A 22,980-nucleotide genomic window follows, 5' to 3' on the forward strand; every position below is an offset into this window, starting at 1 on the left:
TTCTTAGTAATTAAATGCATCAAAACTGAGAACTACAAGACAATAAGATGTTCTTCAATGCACTTGTTTGGCTTTAGTAAGCCATATAGAAGGTCTTGCCAAATTTTTTTATTTTTTTAAATTTTCTTTCATTTCATTCACAGCTGCTGTATCTATTTCTGAACCTGAAGCTCAGTTATTTTCACTTTGATGGGTTATTCTGTTCAGAATAATAATAATTAAAAAAAGAGTCAGTGCCGGCCAATCAGACGGCGAAAAATATCGGTAGCAGTCTGAAACGGGAATCTGTGCGTTTCTAGTCGCATCAGACTGCGACCGCGTTGAGGCAGACCATAGGAGAAACGACTGAATGAACGGGTGGAGGAATGATGGAACAACCTGCGCAGACGAAGGACGAAATGATCTGTAGAGGGATAAAGTTTCAGAGATGGATGAAAGCGCGGGGTTGGGGGGAGAGGGGGGAAGAGGGAAAGTGTTGTGTGCGGTCGAAATGCAGCAAATATGGAGAGGAAAGGAGAGTCGTGGGGATGTGTTTGGGAACCGGTGGACCAAATAAAGGCCCGGAGAAAGAAGGAAAACCGGAGATAGAAATGAGAAGCACTTTACGGAGGATAAAAAAAAACAACTTTTGAGACGTACAATCCCGGTCAGGACGGAGGTGACGAGCTCGGCATGGGTGTTCACCGCAGGATCCCCACTGCTGAGGCTGCTGACCTTCCAGTCTGCCTGTAATAATAAATGAGAATGCAGCCTCCTCCATTTGTTCCCCCCTCTTCCTCCTGCATGTCCTATGATTTGTCCCTCCTCTCTTCCTCCCTTCAGGCTTATTTCCAGATTGCTAATTGACTCCTGATTTGCAGCCTTTCAGTCCACCAATGAGGTGGAGCTATCCCCTCCTCCCCTCCGCTGCCATTTTTGATTATCTTTCCATTTCTCAGTCCATCCAGCTCCATGATGGCCGTATTGATGTTTACCCTTGAGGCGGTGCTGCGGACGGACTACAGTTCCCCCCCACCCCCCCATCCAGCTCTCCCTCTCTGCGCGCGCCGCGCTCTCTCCGATCCAGAGAGCCGATTTGTCCTATCGCTGGCAGTAAAGAGGCTTTGTGTCGCGCTAACGAGATCAAAGCTTATTTAGGCGAGGGCATTAGCCAGACTGATCGCTGTGATGGGCCAAAGCCAGAAGCGGAGGGCTGGACGGAGTAATATTAGGTAGCGAATGTTAAAGGTTACTCGGCATGCAGTTTAGGATTCACGCTCCGGGCTTGGAATGCAAAATGTAGCTGAAAATTATAGGTTTTTGATGTTGAGAGTAGAACATCAGGTTGGTTTTTTTTGTTGTTGGTTTTTTTTAAGTGGCTTTTTGAGCAAAACTTTAAACCAGATGTTCCGTTTAAGTGCCAGGCATTGAAAATCTGCACTTGACCCACAGGATGGGAGCTTTCCTACCATTAGCTGAACGCTTTTAGTTACCTTAGTGCTACATCGTCGAGGCTCGGCCTGTCAGAACAGACACAATAAATCAAGTAATCGCACGATAAAGTAAAGCCAGTTCAGATTTCCATTTTTATCTTCTACCGAAACTGGATGATAATAAGTAACTTGCCCTTTTCCCTTTTTTTTCCAAGGACCATTTTTTTTACAGAGACTTGTTCATTCATTTTATTTGTTGTTTTTGTTTATTTATTTTGGATATTTAAAATGTCTTCCAGCTCCAGTTTTAAATATTCATTGCAATTTCAAGTTTATTGATCTCTGAGAATGTGTTCTTGCATTATTATTATTATACCATTAGCATAATAACATTACTTGGTCTCAAAACAACAATAATTATCGTTTATCGCAATAACTTCCGGGACAATGTATCGTCCAGCAGCATTTGTTATCGTGACAGACCTAATCATGGCAATTTCTTGTGAAAATATTGCAATTGTACACAGCTCTTTTTAAAGGTGTAATAATGAACATCTGGTACAAAAATGAAGCGATGTAAAGTTTTGAATGTGATGGTTTTGCGTCATGACCTTTGTTTGGAGGCTTTACTTTATTGTGCCTTTGAAAGTAGCCTAACCTCCAGTCCAAAGCAACACATTTGAGTAATTCAGGCCTAAACAGGCAATATTATCCCCATCTATAGCCTCCAGAAGCCTGACCAGCTGGAAGACATTTAATACCCTGGGGTTTAGAATGAGTGGATGTGATAGAATATATATTACGGACGCACCAATCTAAAGATTTGGGCCGATATGCTTCTTTGCTTCAGTTAAAAACCAAGCACTATGCTGTGCTGCATCGCCATGGCTGCCACATGACCGCACAAATGCTACATGGCTAACTCCCTCTGAAACGCATACAGAAACGGCAATAAGGTGGGGGGAAAAATAGATCCTTAATATCAGCTGGGTATTACTTATCGGACTAATACCGAAATGTTCAAAATTGCATCAAAAGGATCCTTTGTGATTGCGATATTTCGCACTGCAGATTTTAATGTTGTGCACCTGTAATTTTGACTTAACTGTGAAGCTAGTATTTATTTCACCAGTTGAAAAATCTACAACAATCATACATAGTAGCTTCATTGCGATGGTTCTTGACAAAAATGCAAAAAATAAAAAATTTGGAGTGAATAAAAATCATTGAAGGACATTTCAACACCCTATGGTTAGAAATGTGATTGATTTATTGATTTTTTTTTTACATAGCGCTTAGCAACAACCAGCTAAGGTGACCAAAGCGCCTTACAGTAAAAATCACATCACGAGAAAAAGGAAACACAAAACCAACAACAAAAATAAGGGAAACCGCCACTACGTTTTTATTAATAAAGTATGCGATTAGTGATTATTGCACTGGACGTCCAGTCGGCCATCTTGGTATCTGAACTACATGTGTGAGCTGGAGGAAAAATTACGCAGTTTTGTTTTTATAACAATTTGAACTTCTGTTACATGATCCTCTCTCTAAAAAAAATAAAATAAAATAACCCAAGTGCCCTCATTGTGTTTCATTAATCTGGTTTGCTGCTGCATAATCCATATAAAAATTAGAGCAGATTACTTACTGTCTGTTTTTGTAGGTACTTAAAAAAAGACCTAAAACTTTCTATTTGAGACACTTTTTCTTCCTTTCTTAATGAGCATTAAAACTCTTAACAATAATAGAGGTTTGTCCACTTCATTTGAAATGGTTGGGAGGTAATCTGCAGATTTTTTTCTTTAGCTCTTCCCTTTCTCTCACAGAGCATAAGCTCCACATACCCCCGGGTTGAGCTGGTGGTGTGGAGCTGTGCTAATTGTGCGCCAAAAGTGTGCTGCTTTGACTTGTGGAGGTCAAATCCGGTCCCGCCGCCGTCCGACTTCAGGTTCCCCGCCGCCGTTTAATGATTGCTGTTAAACTTTGAGCCGCGGCGCAGCGGAGTCACCCTTGACCTTTGAACCGGCAGCGATAAGCTTAAAAATTTCGCCCAGACAAAAGTTGCTCAACTCATATTGTCCATTTCTCTCCCTCTCTCTCTTCGTTCAGCTCACTTTGCTGCTTTGTTTACATAAGTGCAGCAGTTGTATTGCCAAAGTGTGGAGGAAGAATTGGCTATAAAAAAAAAGAGGGCGGAGAAAAGGGAGAGTTTGCATGAATACAAGAATAGCTCAGCATGTCTGCGTTCTCTCCTGTAAAACGACGCTCTGTTATGCTCCTTAGCGTGCCGCTTGCATGTTCAGCCTCCCTTTATGGTCATCATGTCACAGCTTCTCCCCCACAGCCGCACAACTCCCTGTTTTCTCCTCTCCAAGGCTGCCCCCAAACTGTCACATGTGCTCCCATCTCCACCCACACAGCCAAATGTCAATTTAGTGTTTCCCTTACATGGGGGTCAGCTGTGATGCACTGCCGCTGCTTTGTCTTTGCAGCCCGAGTGTCACGAATGATGCATAATCTGTCATGCAACAACACCTTTAATCAGAGGAGACTGTGAGAAGCACATAAAATGCAAGTACACTGATGAAAACTTCAGAGTGCAACTTTAAGATTTAAGCTGCCACGCACCTTTAAACTTTGGATACGTTCCAGAATCTGAGCTTCATGAATTACTGCTGCTGTTTTGAAGCTTTTCTCTGCCAGGATGCTAATTTTAGCTGGTTTGTTTCCCCTGTAAAAGCTATAATGTAACAAAATATGGCATCAATGTTGAAATTCTTTATTTACAGAGGGACCCCCATCTAGTCGCGGATTCACAGATTTGCATAGTTTTCTGTGGAAAAGATTTCTCTCTTAGACCACATCTAAAATATTAAAAAGAAAATGCTGCTTGGGAAGCTGAAATAATGAGGTGCAATGCTACCTGACGTGCTATTGGCTGGTATTTGTATGTCACCTAATCTAGTAATGCCATCTATTTTCCTTGGTACTGATTGGCTGTTCTCCAAGAGCAGTGCTACGGAAGACTATAGATGCTAACTTTTGCATCTATGGTTTCCACTCTGCGTACTAATACAAGTTAAAAGGAGTAGGCTATTTGGACTTAAAGCTTGTGGTTCAGTTCTGATAACAATAAAAGTGAGTACACCGACTATGACTTCTTTTTTAGCTAACTGTATGTTGGCAACTGTGGGTCAGAGCAATTATAGCCCCGCGAAAAACAATATGATAAATACCCAGCTGTAATCTTTAGGTATGTTTGGGTTTTGACCTATTAAAATTGGCAGTTCTACACATTTTTAGAGGGGATCTTAAATATTTGTGGATTTGAGCTGTTTGTGGGCCCTAAAGCTTGATTTATGGATCAAATGATGTCATTTCAGCAACTACGCTGCCCAAATTTTCTGCACCGGTTGCCGTAGGTGCTCTATACTGCCCTCTAGACTCTATCAGAATATGGGCTACGGTGGGAACGAGCCACATCCGGTATAAATGCTGCAAAGGTTATTGGCCTGATTCCTTGGTTTACTATAAAGACGAAATAATTGAGTTGACAGTTTTTTCTGAGTGTCCAGTTAAAACGGGCGTCTCATATTGGTAAATTAGTGCGGTCAGCACAGCTAGCATTACTAAAACCAGAGAATCTAGACCCTTACCTTCACCCTGACTTGTATGATGTTACATAACTGAGATTAAAGACTTAAAAGGATAAGGAAGCAACAATGCTGTAATACGTTAATCCTTCCTGTTAGCACCTGAAAGTGTTGCTCTCTCTCACAGCTGGAATGAGCTACTTAAATGTATGAACTTGTCCTTGAAAACACGGCTCGAGTGTTTTTCCTGTTGTTTTGTTGGAGCAAAAGAGACAAATGGTGAGACAAAGTGAGCACTGAGAAGAGGTGGGAGGTCGCTGTGTTATGTGTGGGAAACTGTTCGATGAACTAGAGAGCACAGTGTTTATTGATGGTGCAAAATGGGCTAATCATTGACAGCTCAACAAGACTGACACTTCATTCTTAAATATCCTGCTGAAAATCTGCTTTTAGTTACTGTGCAACAAAACTCGCACTTGACTGACATGACATGGGTTTCATTCAGTTTTATGTATTAAAAAGACAAATAAATGAATATGAAATAAGATTGTGCAAATAACCAAAGCGACAGCTCGGATTTCTGCCGCGCTACATTTTTAATCAATCAGTCTGTTACCTGTAGAAACAGGCAGTCTGCTTCCGCAGGAACCTGTTTGCAGATACGTTCAAAGATCGGCTCTTCGCAGGCCACACAGGCAGCGGAGAAGCAAACAGTCATCAATAAGTCCATCCTGCGAGTGCCCTAAAGCTACATCCTGTTGTTCAGTCATGTCTAGGACTCCCACTCTCTTAGAAAACGCATTAACTGAAGCTTCAAAGAAAGCGACCTGAGAGGCTCTGCCTGTCTCGTTCTGTGAATACATTTTGTTTTCCCAAGGCCGGACCGAGGCATGAAAATAATCCTCAAGTGCTTGAAGAATCTAGTTCGTTTGGGCTTGTTTACGCCATTGTTTTTGCACGTCAAAAAGTTGTAGCCCGTGACCTAATTACTTGACTATAAACGGGAAACGTAACTTGTTAAACCGTGCTGAAACTTTTTAAAACCTGGCTATGCCTTGATTTCATGCTAGCTTTTAGCACTGGTGAAATGGTGAATGTACAGTACAGACCAAAAGTTTGGACACACCTTTTAATTCAATGAGTTTCCTTTATTTTCATGACTATTGACATTGTAGATTCACACTGAAGGCATCAAAACTATGAATAACACATGTGGAAATATGCACTAAACAAAAAAGTGTAAAACAACTGAAAATACCCCTTATATTCTAGTTTCTTCAAAGTAGCAACCTTTTGCTGTGATTACTGCTTTGCACACACTCTGCATTTTCTTGATGAGCTTCAAGAGGTAGTCACCTGAAATGGTTTTCACTTCATAGGTGTGCCCTGTCAGGTTAATAAGTGGGATTTCTTGCCTTATAAATAGTCATGAAAATAAAGAAAACCCATTGAATTAGAAGGTGTGTCCAAACTTTTGGTCTGTACTGTATATCGTAGGGTGAATGAAATCATCTCAATGGATGTGCCAACTCTACAAGATTCTAACTTTTGCCAAAATTACATTAATTTTAAAATTTGGCTTTCATTTCCTTTTAGGAACCACAGAGTTTTCCCTCCAGAAAACCTGCTAAGCCTGTTGTTAGGGGCGCTAGGGCAGTCCACCAGAGACCCGCAGTGTTTTTGTATTAAAAATTTTTTAAAAGTTACTAAGATTCAGAGGCAAGTGCAGGGACAACGCAATTGGTGCACAATCCCTTGTGCCCAAGTTCAATGCGTCAACTGTAAGCCTAGCTTAATCTATTCTTAGGGTCACTGGTGTATAAAAAAAAACCCCATCTAAAATAAACAATGCTTAACCTGGTGGCCCGCCAGGCTTATAATACACTGGGGGAAACCCTGCACCATTGTGTCGACTGAGGCAATGTTGCTTGTGTTCTGAGCTTGGGATGATACTTGGTAGTTGATCAAAGTCCTGTTATCAGACTGTTGCTAGGCTACTGTCTAAGATTAATGTCCGTCACTGGAAATTTACCAACATAGCTTACAGAACAATATTTTAGGCTTTATACAATAGTTTACTTTAAGAAATCTTGAATTTACTCTAGAAGATTTCTGAGATTTACCGTAAAAGCTTGTAATGTTTTCAAGCACATTTTTTACGTTTCAAACTCATAAATGTCCTCACATTTTCTATTAATTTTCTTAGATTTTTCAGCAGAAAAGCTCTCCTTTTTTAAATTTTTTTTAATGTACAGTGGTCCTGACACGCCGCCGCACAGTGCCAAACTTGGTCACTGCTCACCCGAGAATTATTTAACAAGTTTTTTTGTTTTGCAACTTTCTTTGCAAATTTCTCCTCATTAGCTGTGCCCTGCACCCGGTGGTTGCTGCCCCTTAACTCTCCTGCATATCGCATGTTATCATGACCAGCCTTTGTTTTTGCAGCAGTAAGAAGTCCTTCTTGAAGGGTTTAAAAACTCCAGAATGCATGAAACAACATCTACGGCACTTCAGTTGAACGTGGGCACGTTTTAGCTCGACCTCGAATGAAAACTCGAGTCTTTTCTCTGAGTGTCTGTTAGCGGCAGCAGGTGGAGCTTCCTTAGATCCGGCGTCGTTCCTAACACCACGAAGGCAGCCTCGGGTGGCAGAGTCTCACTCCGCTCCGCGGGCTGTTCTGTCCGGTACCTCCGGATGCCTGCAGCAGCCTGCCTAATTACACCCTCCTGCCCCACCCACCCCACTCTCCTGCCCCTCTCTCACCATCTGTTGACCTCGTGTCATTCCGCCTTCCTTCACCACCGCTGCTCCCTTTTTCTCCCCCCTCCTTCCCTCCACGTTCAAACCCCGCTCCTTGCAGTTTGCTCCAGCTACTCCCAACTTTTTTCATCCTCTCTCTCCTAAAATAGCTGGTGGGAGATAAAGAAAATAAATAAAGCCAGGCGCTCTCTTTCAGGTTTGCCCTCGCGTCGAGTTTAAGAGACGGGGACCGAGAGAGTGGGCGGCCGTGTGACTGGTTGTCTGTGCGTTCTTCTGGTCTCTGCCAGTGAAGTCTGAAACCAACGCCTTCGAAAAGTTGCAGGGAAAAATAATTGTGTAAAGCCATATGGTTTGTAGAAATGAGAGTTCAGGTTTTTTTTCATCCTTAAAAATGCCTGTGCTTATTTAATATACTTCAAAGTCTTTGAATCAAAGGCATAATGTGTGTGTGTGTGTGTGCATGAATAAAGAAGGCAGAGATCAAGTACAGACCCCTGGCCCCTTCCCCCATCCTTTAAGAAAATATAAGTCACATGACATTTTTTACTTGTGACTCATTGTCTCCGTTTCGCTCATGTTTTTTTCGTAATATTTTACTCCCCTTTCTTTACTTTGGCCATCTTTTCACCCACATTCCTTCGTCTGTTTTCATCTGCTCCTTTCTTTTCTTTCGTTCTCAGCCGTCCTCCCCCCGTTGCTCCCCCTCTCTTCTACCAGCAGATTGATTCCAGATGTTGCTAAACTCATCCACCCCTCCTTCTCTCCCTCCTTGTGTTTTTCTTTCCTCCATAAACTCCTCCCTTCTTTTTGCCTTTTTCTTTCCTTTTTTCACCGTGGAGCCTCCAGAGACTCTACAATTTGATGGTTTAAGATCGTTTCGGCTGGCGTTTCTGCGGCGTGTCGAGGTTTCCTCTCACTTCTCATCACCACTGCGTCAAACGAACCCCCATCACGTTGACCGAGGAAGACGCATTCAGGGCCTTTTGGTTAACGGAAAGGAGTTAATCGGGGGTAAATGCAGAAGAAGCGCTGCAGATGTTTTAGAGTGTCTCTGGAAAACGTGCCTCCGGATTCGTAGATCCGAGGTTCTCGGCCCCTCGCATCACCAGCGGTTCGTCCTCGGCTCAATGCGAGCCTGTGAAGGAGAGCGTTCCCCCTGGGGACGAGGCACGAGGGGGAAATTGGTTCCAGATGAAACAGGAAGTGGAGGGAAAAGACAAAGAGGGAGCTGTTTCAGGCGGGGAAAAGGGAGGACGGGCCCCAACTCCCGCTTCTCTGACAGTCTGAGTTTACAGCTCATATAACAATGTTATTTTTTGTTTATTTTATTCATTTATTTCCTTCAAATTCGGCTCATTTTATGAAAACCATCTTGTTTCTATTCTCCTTTGGCTTTCATTAAGCACACACCGTCCAGATACGTCTTCATTGGTCCACACGTTAGCATTACAGTGCCCTGGTGTATTCAGCACAATTGAACCTTTTAAAAAATTTTGTCAGAATTCAAAATATTTAGCTGAGATTTTGTGAAAATAGCCCAAAATTGTAAAATGTAAAGAGACATAAAAATCTGGTGAGAATAGACGTCCAGGTACCTTTACTCTTTCCCAATAATGTCGCACACATAGCCACTCCCAATAAGTAGAAGGGATGTGCTCCTTCTACTTATTTGCAATGGAAACTGAGGGTGAATTTACAACAACCCTACTTAGTCCGCTTTAATCAAACTCTAGTCTGTTTTCCTAGAAAGTCATTTGGGGACGTGTGAACGCACAATCCAACTCTGATGCGGACCAAAACAAGCAAACTCTGGCCCGCCTACAAACCTAAGTTCAAGTGAACTCTGGTGCAGTTCGAATGCATATGTGAACGCTAGAAACCGGAAGCGGACTGTGGCGCAGGGCATTTTGGGTAAATGCAACCAAAACGAACATGCGTGTGTCTAGCGCTAGCTGGAGAAATTGCTTGTGGTTTTCTGCCAAAGACGAAAGAGAAAACCTACAACTTCTAATAATCTGACATTTGACACAGGGCAGCGTGAACGCGAACCGCAGCAGGTGAAAATGCAACAAGTGTTTCAAATTTGGTTAAGTCAGGTTTGTTTGTGTAGCACGTTTCAGCAACGAGGCAGTTCAAAGTGCTCTACACCATAAAGTATCACACAGTAACCAACTATGAAACAAGCAATAACTGTTGCATTTTGTTAAATTCCGTCATCAAAATCGTCAAACAAATAAACATCACATATATTGATCAACGTTCCAGTTATTATGAATCAAATTGATCTCTATACAAATGGGCTCCTAGCCTTGATTCTAAGGATGTCGGTGTTTCAGCAAGTTTTCTGGTTTTCTGGGACTGAATGCTGCTTCTCCATGTTTGGTTCTGGTTCTGGAGATGGACCCGAACCAGAAGACTTGAGTGGCCTGCTAAGCTGATACCATGGCGACAAGTCTGGAATGACCCAGCCGAACCAAGTTTACCGGACTGTCGGTTGTGAAAACACCATGAGATTTGCAACACCCGCCATCGAGTCTGAATTTGAGCTATTTTTAGTACGAAGAATGGTCATAAGTGTATCTTTACACGTTCAAAAATGATAAATAAAACCCCTAAAGACTCTCAGCTTTAATTGGAGTGAACGTTGGTTTAACAAAGCTTTGACTTGGTGGGCCTCAGTACTGTACAGATTCCTCTACACAGCTCTGTCTGTACATCTGTGTTTCCCATTAGCCGCTCTCTCTCTCTCTCTCTCTCTGCCAGTCCCAGTTTTACAGAGAGCTCTTCTGGATTAATAGCCTTTTCTCCGTCTGTTTATATAAACTTTGTGTCATCACGGCCCTCCGTCTCATACACTTGGCCTTGATTGGCTGGCTGAAAGCAATTAGGAAGCGATTCCTGCAGCAGGCAGCTTGAGGTCGAGGCTAGGAGGTTAACTCTGTTGACAGTCCTCTGAGTCTAAATCTGCTTTTTTTTTTGGTTAGCGCAGCCCGCAAGCTCATGGATTTCAAATATTCCCTGATAAAATTTACCCAACGCTGGGGTGTATAGTTATTCTCAGACACGTTCGTGTTTCTTTCTGTTACCCCTCCAAGCCTTCCCCTCTCACCCTCCTCCTTTTTGCTCAGCCAGACTCGCGCCTCGGCTCCTTTGCGAGTGCAGAGACATGAAACTCACCAGGCGGTCGTGTTTTCTCTGCGAGACGTACCAGTAGGCCCAGAGTCATTTCCCTCTCCCTCTCCCTCTCCATCTTACTGCTGTCAAAATATCATCACTTGGTTAACTTTCCCCATTGTTCCAGACCCAAACCCCCGACGCCCCCAAACCAACTGTAGCGCCGAGGCAAACAATGGATCCTCTTGCCGGGTCAGAAACGGCACGGCGTAGGAAAATAAAAAGAGCAAGAGAGACAGAAATAATCTAATTAAAAGTAATTATAGAGCAATTAACCACAACAGTGGGTTTCTGAGTTGGGGCGTGGGGGTCGTCGAGGAACCCAGTGCTGCCGGTGGCTTCCGATTGGTTGGGTCGGCTGGATCACAGTTCTTGGGAAAGTTGACTTGCTGTACAGAGCTGGATACTCAGTTTGGGTGTGAATGATGCTTAACATTAATTTTAGCGTTTTAAAGAACCATTTGTTCCTTTTTAGGGTGGAATAATTTTACAACAGCCAAGTTTGATGTTTACTAAAAAAATAAGAACTGGGTGCATACTTTTCAGTTTATTCCTAAAGTAATACATACAAACTCAAACAGAAACATTTGGAAGAATGTCCTTCAGCAAGTTTCAGAGAAACCGCACACTTTTTTAAAGCTGTCAACAAGCAATATGTGTTTTTATTCAGCAATAAGGCTATTGTTTATTATTTTATTGTGACGTATTTCATTCTGGGAGCAGCTCTGTACAGCGTACAATGTCCAAGACAGACTTCCCTTTGGGGACAATACAGCACCTATCTAGCTATCTATTTAGCTGACCATTTTAAAGCTCGATAGCTTCCTAGCTAGAACTCTGTCTACCTAGCTGAGCGATTTAAAGCAAGCTAACTAGCTTTTAAATGAATCAGTTTTCTGAAACTTGATGTTTACCCATTTCAAAACCAGAATAGTTGTGTGTTTGGAATCATTGTCCTATTAGAATTGAAAGGCCTTATTGAAAGACGCTGTTTAAAATCGGAGTTTAAGTGTTTTGTTTTTCTTCTCTCTTATAGTTTATTTAATTTTTGACTTTAAAGGACTCTGTTTATCAGAATTGGTTGGCCTCATTAAAACTGGTCAAATACTGAGCCAGACTTTTCCCTGACCGTTGTTGATTACTCCGAAAAGTGGGACAATGTGCAGGTAAAGATGGATATATTAGCTTTGATTTATAATTTAGACTCTTTGTGAGTTGGAGAACATTCACCAAATTCATTCACAAAGGTCAAAAATCCCCAAAGTTGTTTGTTGGATGATAAAACCGTAGAAAAACAGCTGTTAAAATGCACCTTTAAAATCCCCAAATTAATGTTGATTGCCTATAATGTTCAACTTTCAGTAACGATAACGTAACGGTGCATTTTTGTTATTTATTTATTTTTTTGCCTTTTGAGAACGTTTCAAGTTTTGCTCCATCGCTCTGCTTTCCACTCATTTGTAGAAGCCTAGCAACTTAACGCCGCTCTCATCCCTCCTGTTGTCTCTTTTCAGAACAATGAGCCTTTAAACCCCGGTTTCCATGGATACGCACCTCACAGTCAGGTAAGAGACTATTATTTGCTTGCAAATCTCAGCAACAATAAACTTTGAGAATCCTTGACTCAGTCGAACGTTGCTGGTCTCATCATCCGGCTGCTTTGAAAGCTGGGGGGAAAAAAAAAAAAAAAAAAGAAAAGGCAAAACAGACGTCACTTCTACTGCAGTTATGCGTTTACCGCTTCGTCATTGGACGCTCAAGGTTGCTTAAATTTTTTTTATGCATCTCTGTTTAGACTCGGGGTACTATAAAACAAAGTATTTATATGCTTACAGATTTATTCAGTTTTTGCTTTTTTTTTTTCCAGCTCAGATCATCAAACAAATTCTAATATTGGATTTAAAAAAAAGGGCCAACCTGGAGAGCAACACGGGGTGATTGCGCATCCTTTAAATGTCTTAAATTGATATTTTCTAAAATGAAGGCCTTTAAAATTTATAAAAACATATAAGCTGATAGGTTGATGACGGATCTTAAATTTTGTTGCGGCAGGACTATTTAATCTTGTGGTTTATTTTCTCTCGTGGGACTTTGTCAGGCAATACACCCTTGCTAGCTTGCTAGCTTTTTTTCATCTACCTTGAATAAGTGCAAATTTGTCGTCAATTGGCTGGATGACGTTCGGTTTTGCCACCGCCACTTCTATTGACAACTCACACGAAGCTAAGTGCATTTTGTGTCGAAAAATAAAAAAATAAAGCTAGGCTCTTTGGGATTTAAGACTGTAGAGAGTCATATGCAGTGTGAGAAGCACGACACCGCTACAGTACAAACAGACCCCAGAAATTTCAGTTTTTGCTACGATTGACTGTTATACAGCAGGATGCCTCAATCATCCTCCTGTACTTTTAGTTTTTTTAGTCTTAAATTTTATTCAAACTGCCATTAAAAAGGTATTTGTGGAAAATATTCCCTAGACTGAAAGGAAGGCATCTATCCTGTTATATTTGACATAAAACTAATAGCATGTCAGGGGAAAAAACCCATATTGACAGTCAAACATGGTGGTGTGATGGTCTGGTGTTACTTTGTTACTACAAATTACCATAAATGATGGAAACATAAATTTTGTTCTGTAGCAGAAAATTCTGATGGAGAATCTTGGGCCACAAGTTTGTAAGTCTCAAGGAAATAGATAAAATCATGAACTGGATGTTTTACTTCCTCATCTTATTTCTACGTGATTTAACATCTAAAACTTTATGACAAAGCACATGTTCAAAGCACTGGGTAAAAGAATACTTTTGCCTCTTTTCCTCGTCTGATTTCACTCGGCAATTTCATTTTGGGAAATCAGTAAACGTCTTCGTTCCTCCCTGCCGCACCTCCTCGTTTGTTCCGCCTGCCAGATCGGAGACACGCCTCGTTACTTCGACGGTGTTGACGACTTGGAACGCGCCGCGAACGCTGAATGGAAAGCGGAGCAGCTTGTGACTAAGCTTCCCTTTCAAACACTCGAACCTCGGAAAGTGGGGCGAAATTATCCCATCATCGGCTCGGAGCCGCGCTCCGTACTCGTGCTGGTGGTGGTGGTGGTGGGGGGGGGGGGGGGGGGTGTTCACACGGATGTTGCCGTCCTTTCACTCCTCAGCTCCGCTCTCATCCTCTCGCTCGTTTGCTCTCTGTTTCTCTCCACACGTATTGCTCTTGGTAATCACTGCCTTATGTGTGCAGAGGAGAGGAAGAGGAGTCGAGTATTTTGTTATCTGCCTTCCAGCAGCAGCAGCAGCACACACTCGGCGGTTCAAACCGTCTCAGGACTCTTATGTGTGTGTGTGTTTAGTTATTCTAATGTGGTTTTGAGTGCTGCAATATGTGAGTATTTGTGCTCATGTCTGTGTGTGTGTGTGTGTCTGCAGTCTGTGTTTGGGATGTGCAGCTCTCTGGCAGTACCACAGGAGGGGGGTATTGGTCTGTGTGCCTGTACCCTCCCCCCTCCCCCCACTTCCCTCCTCTCCACAGTATGGAAGATCCTCCCAAACCTCAGCTCTGTCTTTAGTATTGTGCTCTTCTCCTCTTCTTTTCTTTTTTGTTTCTAGAAATACAGTTCTAAGATACGACAGCATGAGGTTTAGAAGCTAGTTTTATTTAGATTCCTTGTTCCTGTCCCCGCTGACCAACAGTTCAGTTATTTTTAGTTGGATGCTCAGTTGACAAGAGAAAAGAGAGGAATAAAAGGCGTAAAAAAAAAAGAAAAAAAGATGACAAGACAGAGCTGGAAGAGACACAGAAGCGAGTTATTTAAAGTAGAGCTTACAGTACTTTACAAATCTGTTCAATCTTTTGATATTGTGTCACTTTATAACCAAAAAGTGGGTTTTTGTTTAGAAATAAAATCCCTTAACGGTGACTTCCCTAAATAAAATAAAGTCCAACCAATGGCATGAACTCGCCATCCCCTGGCTAAAATATGGTGGTGGCAGCATCAGGCTGTGGGAATGCTTTTTTTCAGAATTGATAGTATTGTAGTTGAGACAGTACCACTTTACAATAAGGCTCCCCTTACAGACGGCTAATATTTAGTATACAGAGAATTAATCTATGAATACTTTATAAATCATTAATACCTGCTTATTATGCATTAATTAAAGGGGGGAGAGAGACTACATGCTAACAAAATTGCATTTACAAGTGCTTACTGTGCTTACAATGTTTAGTGTAACAACTTTAGATAAAAATATGTAGGTGGACACATTTACCTCACTATTTGGCAAGAAACCAGTCGATTTTGTCTCCTCACCCTTTATTAATGATTTCTAAAGCTTTTCGAGATTAATTAATAACATATCTATGAACTATTTATTATCCTTCTTTGATGATAGCCGTATTGTAAAGTGGTACCGTTGAGGCTAAATGCAGAACGATTCTGGCGTGAAACTAAGGGTGCACCGATGGCAGTTTTCTGGACGATCACGATCTTTAAAAAGTCTGACCTACTGATTCCAACTTAGACCAAAACCAAAAAGTTGCTAAATGTAGCGACAAAGTCACTAAGTATCATTCCCGATCTTCCAAAATTAAAGAAATCAGGGCCGATTTATTGGTGTACCCATACATGAAACTTCGGAAAAGTTTTGAAGTGAAGGTTCACCCTAACCAGGATGACAGTCCTGACCATACAGGCAGAGCTACAGTGGAGTAGGTCAGATCAAAGAATAGTCATGAGTTAGAATGGCCCAGTCAAAGTCCAGACCTAAATCCAATATTCACTCTGTGGCAAAATACTGTTCAGATGATCTCCAACCATCAAAAAGGCAAACAAATTGACCTAAAGACGTGTAAATCTGATCGAGCCAAACCCCAGGAGACTTTCAGATTCAAAACGTGGCTCTGCAGAGTCCAAGCTCAGAAGGGCACCGAATAAAAACACGCACCATATTTTTCCAGACTTTTTTTTTTTTGACAAAAAAAACTTAAAAACCATGACTCATTCTCCCTCCACTTCATAATTAAACACATTATGTTGGTCACATAAAATCTCAAAAGCCCATTTTCGGTTTGTTGCAAAGTGCTAAAAACGCACCAACAAAGCACCTGGAGTTCATCTGCTTGCGAAACAAGCACCCAGCCTGACGACCCCGGCCAATCCGAAGCACATTCAGAACTCTGTTAGTCATCTTTCACATTGAGAACCAACACACACTTCTGGAATTGCGCTATAAATGATTTAGAAAGTAACTCCTGTTAATATATTTTACCCTCAAGCACGCTGGCTGCTGGTTATCATGCAAATGGAGTTAGCCGAGCCTAGCTTGGGAAGATTGGGCCTCTCGCGCCGCGGCGGCAGTACATTTGTCTTCGTCGAGCTCCTGTCCTATAATATGTATGCTTGTTTGAGCTGCCTGCAGGTCTGCCTGTGCCAATATCAAAGTGTTAAACGGTGACAAGCTCGTGTGGGTCCCTGCTGCTTGCCTCTCTGTGTGTTATGCATTCATTTAGGCGGCCCATTGCAATGTTTTACGATTCGAAGTCGTTACTGTTGCGGTGCTTCAAAAAGTATGTTGATTTTACCTCAGAATGGTCAGCATCGTAGGGTTTATGTGCACAAATATTTTCCCCCTTAGAGATTTGTTTTATGTGATGTGAAAATCTTGGCCGATACCGATACCCGATGTTAATATTGCCGTCGATAACCAATATGTGCTGATATACACACATTTGCCTACCCTGAGAAAACAGTTGCACTTCTCAGCTTCAGTTAAACACCCCGCTATCCCATGATGCATCACTATCACATGACCAACCCCCAACATAAACGGCAACAAAATGGAAATAAACATCAGTTATTTATATCGACCAACTTTTACTTATCGGACCAATAACACTACCTAAAATACCTTTACTGTTGTACCAATGTGCAGCTATATCATAAATCCCTCATTTTTGCTTCAGTCACCTATCAAACCAGTTTTAATGTCAAAGATAATCCGCATACATTAATAAAAGGCTGCTTTCAGTGGGCCAAAGCTTTCCAGACTCACCTGATCCAATGCCAAAAATAATAATAATAAAACGAATACTCCCTGAACCTGATAGCTGGTTGTGCTGCTCTTGCAAAAGCAGCTGCTATCAAATGTTTGTGATAACATACACTGTGGAGAAATGTTGGCCCTTTTTTCTTTATTTAATTATTTTATGTCAACCACATTGGAGGATTTTCAAGCACGCAAAGTCTGTTTAAGGTTATATCACAGTGTCTCACTCTTATTTAAGCTCAGACTTTGACTAGGGCACATAGAAACCTTTGTTTTTTTTGTTGAGGTTGACTCAGGTGTGCTTTTTGATCATTGTCCGACTGCATAACCCAAGTCTGCTTCAGCCTAAGGGCACAAACCGATGACCGGACACTTCCTTCTATACACAGAACCAAGTTGGTCCAAATAGCTTGTTTCCCTTTATCTTTATTAAATCTTAATCAGAAAATTTCACTTTGTGTCTACTAACTTTTCGTCTCGTAGCCTAATTGGTTTGAGGATCTGAAATATTGAGACAAAGTCCAAAGCTGTAATGGGGAACTTTTTGCGTTCTTCGCTCTGATTGACTGGTGGTCGTAGGCTTTGTTTTGCCAGCCAAGGTGCACCAGCCTGAATCCAATCAAAGCACATCTGTGTGTACACTGTACGCATGTGTTTATTGCTGCGTCCAGCCTGTGGACTTAATCCCGGGATCATCCCCCCATTCATCCTCTCATCCTCCTCACTTACAGCTCTAATCCCGTCATCCCTCGCTCTTTTTCTCCAGCCAGCCCTTTATCCACTTATCTCCCTATCCCGTTATCTCTCGCTCGCATCCACTGCACCCCTACTCTAGTCCAGCTAACCTTTTTTTAAAGAATAAATAAATAAAAATGACCGCCTCTACATCTCCAGCACCACGTATCTTTCCCTTCCCTTTCATCCCTCCGGACTCAGTTTCTAGCCAGACTCAGCAGATGCCTGAATGTTTGGCATCAGGGCTTTTTTTTTTTTTTTTTTTCTCCGCAGAGTTCAGTCCCTCCCATATGAAAGTGCAGCGCAAGGAACTGCACTCCCATCTCTGCAAATTAAGCGCCTCCTAACAATGCAGTGTTGGAAAGTGGCGGACCCGAGCCAGAAGGGGGTGAAAAAAAAGGCGCAATGCAGCGAAATACAGATTCACGTTCAGCTCGGAAGCTCCAGGTTCTGGAATTGGAGCTCAGTTGGACAGCTGCAGGAGAGAGAAAGAGAGGGAGAGATGGTGATCTAGGAGCCTACCCACGCAGCTTAGTTTCTCTTCTGGCCTACCTACCACTGCTTTTTTGCAGCTGACAGCCTGCCATGCAATAAATAAATCATCAAAAAAAAAAAAGCTGCAATGCAGTGGGGGTCGCATTCTGTTCTCTCAGGCAGCCACTGCGTGGATGGAAGACAACATCTTCTTCCTTTCCCGTTTCTTCTCCCCGAAGAGGCTTGAAGCGGCACCAACAACAACGTTCTGACTCCATCCGGAGACGGAGGGTTTAGGTGGCTGCATGGAGGGATGGATGCTTTGATGGATAGGAGGCACTGAGACGGAAAGGGAGGGAAAGTTTTTAAAAAGAGGGGCGGGAACAAGAGGGAGCCAGAAGGGGGGAGCAGCAAGACGTGTAACGCGAGCATGTGAATGACAGCCTCGGAGCGAAGAGAAGAGAGAGAGAGGAGGAGAGAAGAGACTCAGCCTGGCAGGAGGAGAGAGACGGAAAGGCCCAGGGGGATCAGAGCGGCCGGGCCGCCGAGACGAGGAGAAGAGAGGTTGAGAGTGACAGGCAGACGGAGCTTGCACGCCGGAGAAGTGGGAAGAAGGGACACCGGTTTAAGACGAAAGGGGAGCAGGGGAGGTGGAGAGTGAACTAGGGAGAATTTAAACGTGCGAGACAGACGTGGACTGAAGCCATCTTCAGCTCATGGTCCTGGGGCACAGGCGCAGGAGAGGTGGAGGAGTACGAGGAGGAGGAGAAGAGACGCAAAGGGAAGGAGAGGGAGGAAGCGCCGGGATAGTGGAGAGCTGGTCAGCGGTTCTTCCTGTAGATCAGACGATGATGGGGCTGTACTACCCAGCTCTGCTCCCGGTAAGTTCACTCCTTCGGCAGAGCGTGTTTTCGTAAACTACCTCGCGCACGTGTCCGTCGATGCAAGGCTGAGCGGCAGAGACGCTAATGGTTATTTCCTCTGAGTTTGGTTTGGCTTCGTGTTGAGGTAATTGGCTGTACAGTTTACGGTACTGCCCCTCTCTGCTTTGCTGTGTCTTGGCCCAGGTGAGGCCTCTGTCAGATAGTTGGCAGAGTTTCAGACCAACAGCAGGGCTTGTCCCTGCAGCTCTGCTGTTCTCTCCTTGTATAACACCCTGCAACCGATTATTGCTGATTGCTTTGCTTGTTTTGCTATAGTTCAGGATGCGGTGTTCAGAATTTTGCAGCCAATTTGTGACACTTTTTTTCGCAACGCATTGACCTGCCTATGAAGGTTTTAACTGATTCAGATTTCTCTTAAAGAACTATCACTTTGGAAGAAATCTGAATAGAACAAAATGTTTTTATAGCTTTCTTGCTGAGTGGTCATTTATGTTAGAAGCAAATGGCATGTCACATCAGTCACAATAAAACAGTGACTAATTTACCTTTAGCGTAATAAATTAGTGGTCACAGTGGATCCCAAGATCAAGGACCATTACTGTCCACAAATAGCTTAACTCTGGAAATACTTACAGCCCCCATCTAAAGACACTTATAAATGTTTATTTTAATTCTTAAAACACCAAATACACTTTAAATATACAGAGTGGAAACTATCTTAGCACTAACATAGAAGCTAATATGTATAGTCTTCCTTATCTCTGGTCTTGGGGATACAGCTAATCAGCTCCAAGGAAAATGAACAGCACTCCAGAATTGGCTGCTTTGCCAATGCCAACCAGTAGCATGTCATGTAACATTTGGCATAGGTATTTCAACTTCCCAAGCTTAAATTTCCTTCTTAAATTTCTTTCTTCTTAGAGATGCTATACAAAACATCTGTGACTAGTGTAGTTTCTGCAAATAATTTGGAGAAACTATTAAATGTAGCGAATACCAAACTGTGAATAAGCGGGGATCCACTGCCGTCACTTGCACCTAGCATTGCTAAAGCAGCCAAAATTTGTTTCCTCTTAACCACGTTTGTAGCTGCTTATATTAGCTATTAGCACGGTTCGCAGAGATAGTAGAGCTAGCTAAACTTAAGAAGCCGTCTGCTGTGTATGTAATGCAAAAAAAAAAAGAGCATTTCCAAATCTATCATCTTCCATGACGTATCAAAGGGATAAAACTGACCAGCTTTGTAGTTAATTCAGACGTCCTACTAGCTGCTCAAAGTCTTTCTCATTCTCTGGAAAACCAGAATGAACCAAACATGTCGTGGCATGTTGAAACATAAAGTTTCTTGCTGTCTGCTTTGACTGCCCCAGAACGTATTTTAAAAGTAGTCGTCTTGCCTGAGAAATGGCGTCCCACCTTAAAGAGTGACATGAGCAGCTGGTATGGTGCATTCAGTGACTGGAAAAATATTGAATTTTTGAGATTCACCTCTGATCAAGCTGAAAATTGGCTAAGTCTTGTTCATTACGCGTTCCAAGTTCTTGTTTCTGTTTCGTCTTTTCCGCTTTTATTGTAATATAAAACATTTTTGTGTTGGGTCACTGCGCTGGAGGCGAAACAAGGGCAAAAACTGCATATCTGCATTGAGCTGGCAGAGTAAAAACACCGTATAGCACTAAAACCGACTCAAAATACTAGATTGTAATGCAGTTGATGTTGCATACTGGGGGTGTTCTCAGCATATGGTGGGTGTGTCTGTGCTACTTTAGCTGAGAGACAGCCTGAGGATGAGAGCTGCGTTCTGGCCCTGTTGCAGCACGTCCAGCTCTCCGCTCGTGGTTTCCTCTGGGCCCGAGGGCGGGCGGCTGTTGGGACCGCATGGAGATGGTAGAAGAGGGGAATGCGCAGGGATGCGAGGTAGCGACAGCTGAAAACCGCATGTGTTGACATGCACATTTACTTTTGATACTGCAGGCTTTCTCCGTGCTGACTGCACACACTGTCACGTTGTGTTTCGCACGCTCGTGTTTGTGTGCGCCACATCATGTCGGGGAGAGGCAAAGGTTTTGTCCAGCATTTTTCTCTTTTTACCGTCGTCATCCAAGCTGTCCGACCAGCTTATCCTTCATCTGTGCACTGGATTATTTTTTTTATTTTTATTTTTTCCCCTCCAAAGGGGTCTTTTGTGGGCTCTAGTGTCCCTTATACAAAAGTAGGCTGACAAGAAGGGGGAAGGAAAGGGGGGAAGACATGCGGCAAATATCGCCGGGTCTGGGAGTCGAACCCGCGATGGCTGCGGGTTCGACTCCTCTCCTCTATTCCCAACGCCACCACAGCACGCCCATCTGTGCACTGGATTGAGAGAGGCAGGTACTGAGGCACACTGGTTTCTGTGCACAAAAATACCACTATTAAAGAACTTCGCTCCAACATTTCCACCTATCTTTGATTTAAGCCTGATTTTCAGCCAATCAACAGAATTGAGCTGATTCCTGCTTGTTGTGCCTTTCCAGCCTTTATTGGTCATTAATAATTCAATCTACAGAAAGAAACGACGTCACACTGTGTGTGAGCTTGTAAAACAAGAGTTTTGCTAAGGCTGTGACAAGATCTAGCCACGTTAAAGTACCAGGATATTTTTCTTCCATCTTAAATTTGCTTCCCAAAGTGTTGTCTTGGAGCTGTCAGCTTGTGTCTTCCTATAGTGAGGGAAAGGCAAGCAGCTATCTAGAACCCCAGAGGGAAATGTACTGGCTTGACAGTTAAACCCAAAACCACTGATGCTGTAACCCTGGCAAAGTCTAAGTTTGAAGTAATCTTTTAATATTACCGACACATTTCATCTGATGGAAGTTGTTGTAACATATTGAAGTGGCTCAGCCGATCCTAACTAGAGAACCTCTTTAACAAAAATAAACTTATCTAAACACAAGTTGAAACAGGCAAAAAGCGGACCAGCAGTTATGAAAAAGGTTTGTTCTAAATCAGCCAATGATATGAATAATTGTTGGCTTAACTGTGTGATTGAGGCTCTTATTGTGATGTTTAAAAGAAGATAGGACTCAAGCTTCTTACGTGGCTAGTTAGCATCGCTCCAAAGTTTACATACTAACAGAGCTGAAGTCGGTATCTGCTTTGGAGCTTCCCAGCAACATTAGCTACAGTATTATTTCACAGCTTACTGTAAGTCTAGGCTGGATTTGATCATCTGTAGTCCAGAATCTAAAAGTATGTACACCAATCAATCTTTTTCTGGATTATTCGATATTATGAGTTGACCTAATTTCCTTCATTTTTAGGAGGTCGCAATCGGCAGATATTTGAATGAGGAACCGATTTTATCCAGGGATCTACGGACCAGGTCAGGTCTGCACATGTGCGTTTAACAAAAATCCTCCCCCAACTGTTGCCAACTTTGTGACTTTGCCAGTATATTTAGCGACATTTAAGACAAAATAAATCTTTTTCGGCCGGGATCGTAATCGGCAGGTCAGGCTTTTGAAAGATGGGTGATCGACCAGAAACCTGCACCCATATTCAATATTTAAAACTGTTTAAAATTTATGAAATCTTTCACTCATTAGTAAAACCACAACAAGGGAGCATATTCGAGTTTTTTTAGACATTAGGGCCGTCTTAGAGTTACACATGTAGCATAAAACCATGACACAAACCTAAAGTTAAATACTGATTACAGTTTCTTTACAACTCTGGTTGTGATTTGTGAAACCTTAATCTGCGTACCCAAATGTAACGAGCTTTAATTTTCCCACAAATAATGCTTTTGTGACCCGGAAACATCCCCATACCTGGCAGACTTTGTATCTTACCTTAAATCTTAAGGGTTTCTCAAGACGGCCAACATTCCTGAGTCCCGTAGACAGTGAGTGCTCCTATAGTAACAGCTTCC

The 22,980-nt window shown here is 42.5% G+C and overlaps 1 protein-coding gene across 4 annotated transcripts in view; it reads left to right on the forward strand.

The window, feature by feature from the left end:
- Window positions 1-22,980, forward strand: part of LOC116734894 (RNA binding protein fox-1 homolog 2-like) — a 67,285-nt gene that overhangs the window by 2,959 nt on the left and 41,346 nt on the right. For all 4 annotated transcript variants that reach the window (XR_004342285.1, XM_032586438.1, XM_032586437.1 and 1 more), the window contains exon 2: window positions 12,457-12,507. Coding sequence is in view for 3 of the 4 variants with exons in the window: in XM_032586438.1 (XP_032442329.1) it covers window positions 12,457-12,507 (51 nt within the window). In the remaining variant the exon portion in view is untranslated. The remainder of the gene's footprint in view (window positions 1-12,456; window positions 12,508-22,980) is intronic.

Source organism: Xiphophorus hellerii, chromosome 16 (assembly GCF_003331165.1).
Source record: "Xiphophorus hellerii strain 12219 chromosome 16, Xiphophorus_hellerii-4.1, whole genome shotgun sequence".
Lineage (NCBI taxonomy): Eukaryota > Metazoa > Chordata > Actinopteri > Cyprinodontiformes > Poeciliidae > Xiphophorus > Xiphophorus hellerii.